Source organism: Myotis lucifugus, unplaced genomic scaffold (assembly GCF_000147115.1).
Source record: "Myotis lucifugus unplaced genomic scaffold, Myoluc2.0 scaffold_9, whole genome shotgun sequence".
NCBI lineage: Eukaryota > Metazoa > Chordata > Mammalia > Chiroptera > Vespertilionidae > Myotis > Myotis lucifugus.
Genome location: NW_005871057.1, coordinates 15122589 through 15129714, shown reverse-complemented (window position 1 = coordinate 15129714; position 7126 = coordinate 15122589). Strand labels below are relative to the sequence as shown.

General features: G+C 45.4%; 1 protein-coding gene across 1 annotated transcript in view; it reads right to left on the bottom strand.

The window, feature by feature from the left end:
* PLEKHG7 (pleckstrin homology and RhoGEF domain containing G7) overlaps positions 1 to 7126 on the bottom strand; it is a 36007-nt gene that overhangs the window by 3477 nt on the left and 25404 nt on the right. Inside the window, exon 11 of the mRNA XM_006084050.3 lies at positions 5700 to 5853. Within this exon, the coding sequence (XP_006084112.2) occupies positions 5700 to 5853 (154 nt within the window). The remainder of the gene's footprint in view (positions 1 to 5699; positions 5854 to 7126) is intronic.

Below are 7126 nucleotides of genomic sequence, written 5' to 3'. Positions count from 1 at the left end.
CCCCCGGCCCCGGGGGAAACCCACCCCCACCCCCCCCCAAATTTGTGGGGGTGGGCCCTTCCCAATTCCTTTTTTGGTCCCACCCCTTTTTTCACTAAATCCTCCAAATCGGCAAAAGGCCAGGGATTCTTCGATTATCGCTGGAGGCAGGGCAAAGGCGGCCCTGGGGGCCGCCTTTGCCCTGCCCCCCCGGCTCTTAGCCCCCCCCTGGGTTTCCGATCACTGTCAGTGCCAGGGGGCTTCTTCTGTGCTTTCCCTTTTGCCTTCCTGCATTGTGCCTACATATGCAAATTAACCGCCATCTTTGTTGACAGTTAACCGCCATCTTGGCTGGTGATTAATTTGCATATCTCGCTAATTAGCCAATGGGAAGGGTAGCGGTTGTACGCCAATTACCATGTTTCTCTTTTATTAGTGTAGATTGAGAAGTAGCAGAAATATAAAACCACCTAAATGCTTCACAGCAGGGTAAGAAAAGACAAAAATAAAAAAAGACTCAAAATCCACCAAAGTATGTGAAATGTAAAACAAAAAGAAACACACATAGCCATGGTTTTTGTGTTTGCAAAAGAAGAAGTCTGTTCTGTCATTTCTTCCCTGGTCTCTTAAAGAAATGACAGAAAATGGTGGGAGAGCAGACACCTTAAAAAAACATTTTTTTAAAAAATCTTCACCAGAGGGGAGATTATATATGTGTGTGTGTGTGTATGTGTGTGTGTGTATAATATATTTTGATTTTTTACAGAGAGGATGGGAGAGGGATAGAGAGTTAGAAACATCCGTGAGAGAGAAACATCGACCAGCTGCCTCCTGCACACCCCCTACTGGGGATATGCCCGCAACCAAGGTACATGCCCTTGACCGGAATTGAACCTGGGACTCTTCAGTCCACAGGCCGACGCTCTAGCCACTGAGCCAAACTGGTCAGGGCCTGAGGATATATTTTTAAATTGATTTGAGAGAGAGAGAGAGAAAGAGAGAAACATCAGTTGTTTGCTTCCTGTACATGCCCCAATGGGATCAAACCCACAACCTGTGTATGTTTCCTGGGAATCAAACCTGTGACCCTTCGGTGCCTGGGATGATGTTCCAACCAACTGAGCCACACCAGCCAGGGCAGACACTTTTTAAATATCTATATTAGAGGCCTGGTGCATGAATTCATGCATGGGTGGGTCCGGCTGGACTGCCCCGATGGGAGCCCATTGGGCTGGGCCGGTGGGGGGGAGGGGCCAAGGGTGGTTAGCTGGCCAGGGGGAAGGACCATGGGCAATTGGCCAGCCAGCCATGCCCCAGATCGGGGTGTTGGGGGCTGATCAGGGGCTGGGCTGGGCGGGGGTTGGGGGCAGCGATTGGGGCCAGATCAGGCTGGTTGGCTGCCACAGTGCACGTCATAGCCACTGGTCGTTCCAGTCATTCTGGTCATTCTGCTGTTCAGGTTGCTGGGCTTTTATATATATAGATATAGCAGGAGTTCTTAAAATAAAAGCTTCTTCATTGAATTATTAATACAACACAATAAAATTCTGCACCTATACATCCTTTCTACAGTTGATTAATGCTTAGAAACAAATCAAAGCAGGGTGTTTCCTGGTTGTGTCAAGTATATAGAAAGGTTCTAGAAGAGTGCTTTATTCCTGGCTCATCATTAAGCTGCTGCTTGTCCACCATCATTTCTATTGGAGGCTGTGGGTTTAACTCAGACTCACTGAAGCAGATTGGGCCTTACTTCAGAATCAAAGCAAATGCAAGATTTTTATTTTCTTACCTGCAAGAACTATTCCAGTATCACAAATTACACTCATAACTGTCTAAACCTCATAATTCCAAAATCCTACCACAATATCTGTTAAGGTCATGGAAGTCTGTCCAGCTTATTTGAGAAGAGAGGGCTTAAATCTATTAAAATGACTTTCGGGGGGGAGGGAGGGGGCGGGTTGCCTGTGTTTGTTTTACTCACTTATAAATTCCCTGTAGCAAGTGAGGCTTTGAAGAGTAGGTGGTTTTTCTTAGCTAGCTCCTGGAATCTGTTTTCCTCAAAACTTGTAACTGTAGTTCTCAGTTACTGAAGGGGTCCCTCATTTGTTTGGTTTGCAACCTGGGCACAAGGGACTTTAGAAACAAAAGGACCTGGTATGGTGGTCTTGTAAAAGAAAATGAGGAGATAGTATGTGGTCAGGAGTAACTCTCTTTTCCCCTGACATGCTAACATAATCTCTATTATAAAAACCTGTGGCCGTCAGGCTGTCACGCTGTAATGACCAAACACCAAAAGGCACCTGCTGAATGTCATATAATTTCTTCATGGGAACAAGTAAGTGTTGCTCTGTTCAATTCTCATCTTCCAATGAAGGTCAATTTAAGTGCTCCTGAGAAGGAAAGGTTAGGGCAGAAAACTATTCTTATCTCCGTCCACAACTGTCTTTAAGGTGGGTGGGGCTGCATGCATGGTGAGGCGTGCGTGAGTGGGCGGGGACTTGACGCTAGGTCCCGTGGCACGCCGGGTCTGGGTCTCACGTGATTTTGCGCGGTGGGCCTCTAGTTCTATATAATAAAAAGCTAATATGCAAATAGATCGAACAGCAGTACAACCAAACAACCGGTCACTATGACGTGCACTGACCACCAAGGGGCATGTGTGGAACATGGTGGAGCAGGTGAGTGGGGGCACCAGACCAAGGCAGGGCGCCCGTCGCTGTCATCAGGGTGAGCCTCTGATGGTTACTGAAAATTCTTTGCTCCAGCATGCTGTGGTCCGCCCGGCACTCACACCTGCTGCCAGCACTGGCCCTGCTTGCACCTGCTGCTGGCGCCGGAGCCACTGCTTGCACCCACTGCCAGTGCCGGCCCTGCTCATACCTGCAGCTGGCACTGGAGCCGCTGCTCGAACCTGTTGCTGGCACCCAGCACTGACCCCAATCGCTCGGCCCTGTCAGCGGGTGTAAGCGGCAGCTGCTGGCCCTGATTACACCTCAGGGCTTCTCCACTGACCCCTGCTCCTGAGGGGCTATCAGGGCAGCAGCCGCCGATTGCACCTGCTGCTGGCGCCGGCCCCAATAGCTCCATGCTGTCAGCAGGTGTGAGCAGGATGGGGGCCATCAGCGCATCAGAGCAGCGGCGGCGGGAGTGGGGCTACTGGCAGACAGGGAACCAGGGGCCGCAGCAGGAGGGGCCAGGTGGGGGCATGAAAGTGGGCCGAGACCCGTCCTTGTGCCCACCGCAGCCTCACGGAGCACAGCTCCTTTCAAGGTGCACGAATTTGTGCACTAGGCCCCTAGTAATAAATAATGAATATAATGATTTATACCATTTATAAGCACTTACTTTGCACTGGGCACTGTGCTGTTTCTCTCTCTCTCTCTCTCTCTTTCTCTCTCTTGGTACTGTTTCATTTATTTTTTCCTTTTTTGTGTCATTTAAACCACACTGCAACAGTGTAATATAGGTCAGCTAATTCCCACTCACAAATGAGGAAAGAAACTTAGATGAATTCTTCCAAGCTCACACAGTACATGGCATAGCCAGAGTTTGAAACCAGGTCTCTGTCACTTCAAAGTTCAATCTCTTCTCTTTTCACCCTTTACTTTTTCTCAGTTGGCAGCTATTCTGCCTCATGCACTGGATCTGAACAGTGAAAACAATAGACCAGAGGAATGAGGAAAAAATAAAAAACAGAAATAAGAGATGGTAGTGACAAATCAGAAAGTAACAAAAAATGCTGGATGTAGTTTTTAAAAGGTATTGTTCTTATTTTAAAAAAAAAAGAATAAGAAAAATGAATAGAGCAGAAGAAACACACCTCACAACATAATCCAGTGACATCACATTTCCCATAAAGCCCAGTTCTTAAAGCCAGCAGGGCCATGGCTAAACCGAGCCCCAGCTGCTTCCACTCATCCACTTGGGGGTTTGACAGCTTCCTCCCCTCAAGCCATTTATCGTGTTACAGGGAGGGAATACATTCAAGGCCCAGGATGCCCTCTGACATGACTGAGCAGGGAGGAGGCTTGTATTGGGTAGGGGTTGGGGATGCACTCATGGGCAAAGGTTTTTCTGCCATTTACATTGCTCTGAGTAGGGAGGAGGCTCGAATTAGGTAGGGGCTGGGGATGCACTCATGGGCAAAGGTTTTGCTCCCCTCAGATGCCCCTTTGAGGCGTGCTTTCTGGCTTATGCAGACTTTGGTCTATACACACACACACACACACACACACACACACACACACCCTCTGTGATTGGTCCCAGGGGAATCAGATATAAGAGGCCTTAGGGGCCTGCCAGGTCACAGTTCAGCAAATCTTAGGGGAAAGAATAGACAAAGGAGATAGAGGTTCTGGCCTAGATGCAGGAGTCCCCTTAGGGAGGAAAGAGTTTGCTCCATTCACACTTTAACACATGTAAAACATTTACATACATAACTTAGTTATATACCATAACGATGTCAATGTTGCTATTATTATTATCAGTTTGTGTGTTCAATCATTCCTTCACTATGTAATGTTGCTAGGTATGTATAGGTCCTCCTATGCTCATCATTGGTGCTTTGGGCTTGGCTGCTGGGGTGGGAATTGAGGGGAATGGGTAATGCTCCCTCTTTTCCTGCTCCTCCCTTGGAACAGAAAGGCAGTCCCCTCCTGCCTGGCTTTGCTGTTCTCCTAGGAGCCTATACCCAAGGCAGAATGACCCCCTGCATCCTCCTGAACACCCAGCACTGAAGAGACTGAAATGTCCTGTGAGTCCCTTGAGCGTCAGGGCCTTCCTGATGGGGTTTACTGATCTCTCATTGTTCTGAGAGCTGCCCCAAGAATGGGCTGTTTATAACTCTAGGGCACTCACACAGTGCCTGGTTCTCAGTAGACACTCAGGAAATGCTTGAAAAATGAAAATTATATACCTATACACATGACATGTATGTATATATGTGTACCTGCATATGTATACATATTATTTCTGGCATATTTCTTTCTATATGGTTATTGTAGTAGAATATCTTAGGCTTGCATAGTGTATGTGTGCCAGTGAGTACGAATAATCCTAATATATAAAAAGCCAGGGGCCGTCATGACTGAAACAACTGGACGGTGAGTACTAATAATCCTAATATATAAAAGCCAGGGGCCGTCATGACTGAAACAACCGGATGGACGACCAAACAGCAGGCTGTGTGGGGTGACTAGGCCAGCAGGGGGGTTAGAGGAACAGCCAAATGACTGAACAGCAGGCTGCGTGGGGTGACTAGGCTGGCAGGAAGGGCAGTTGCGGGAGAAAGTGCAGGCTGGGCTGAGGGGACCCCGGCCACATGAATTTCATGCACCGGGCCTCTAGTAATAATATAACAATACTAAAAATAGCCATCATTTATTGAGTGCTTTATATGCATTATTTCATGAAATTCTCATGACAACCCACTGGGATATTATTATCCCAGTTTTACCAAGATGAATCTGTGGCATAGAAAATTTAAATTCCTTGCCTATGATCACACAGCTAGCAGTGGCAGAGCTGGGACATGCAAGCATTGGAGACCAAGTCCAATACTCTTTCCATAACTAATTTGTAGAGTGAGTGATACATAGCCACATAGGAAGTCAGTATTTTCTTTTATGAAGACTTAAATTGGATTTATGTGCTGTTACCAATAAAAGCCAATATAAAACTCTGTGATGGTAAGCAGATTAACGATGAAAATTGGCACATACCTGATACGTGGAGTGGATCAATACTTTTGACTACCAATCTATCCAGTGGAATGGGCTGATCGAGTACCTTACACGAACCACCCTCTTTTATTACTGTTTGCAGCTCAGGAGTAAGTGAAGGACACAGTACACCTGTGTCCAAGCCTCCAACTTTCTGAAATTAATCGGGAAAATAATGCAGTGAAGAGGAAATGAGTATTGGTGCACATCCCTAAACTGATTTTAAGAAACAACTGCTTGAAATCCAGCTTACTACTCTTCCTGGATCTTGAAAAGCATTTCCCCAAAGTACACAGTGATTTACAGAATAGTGTTTCTGATACCCAAATTTAACTTCCTGAGTAGGTTATGTGTGACATCTACAATTGGGAAACATTTTCAGCACCATCACATCAATGGGAAAGCACTTCATTTCCAGTGTCTCTCTCTAGTATTGAGTGAGGTGGATGAGAAAGGGGAGCCTCATTTTGGCCAACTCTGTCCATGGGATCTAATACTAACTCTAAGTGGAGTCCACGCTCTATAATTTGTAGATAATTGAAATTATTTTGAATATATAAGGTGTTGAATTTTTTAAAGGGTGTCAAAGATTGTGATTTGCATGACATATGTTGTTAATTTAATTGCAAAGAGGGATTTAAAACACAACATTTCTTTCTTTCCCTCTTTTTTTTTCTAAGTGAAACCCAGTGTCTTCTCTGGTTGATTATCTGTGCACCTATGAAGTCAATAAAACTCTCCAGATTTATTAAACAGAGGAATTTAAGACACATAACATTCCTTATTTGGGGATTAAGTTATGAAGCATGAAATCAGAATATTACCTTATAGTAAATCAATATAGGCTGCCATGAGTTCATGTACTCAGATTTGAGTCATTATTTGATATGAAGGTAGGCTGTGCTTAGTGTCAAGGTGTTTGAAGGCCATAGAGATTTTTCAGAGCTTGACTTGTTCAGACATGGCTGTCTGGGAAACTTACAAGAGAAGGCCACCTAAGTTTCAAAACTGTGATTCTTAATATTCTCAAATATCCATTCCATCTTCAATGACCATTCAACTATTTACAGTTTGATCAATGGGTGTCTATTTTAGTGCTTAAAGATCCTTAAATTATTGAGCTTAACTAACCAACATATCATCTAGAAGCTTAGGTTCTTAAGAGATTTGAGATATCTAGTCTCATGATCTTATATGTGTGTAAGGCTAGTCCTTAGGTAAAGAAGTGGGTGAGCCCAGCCAGTGTGGCTCAGTGGTTGAGTGTAGACCCATGAACCAGGAGGTTATGGTTCGAAGTGGGTGAATTGGGTATCTCTGATGGCTGACAACTAAGGGCCAGTGTCTGAGTGCCTCAGAGGAAGTCCCCTTCATAATATCACTCATGCCATTCAGGGAACAGACTGGGAAATGGAAGATTAGATAGAAAG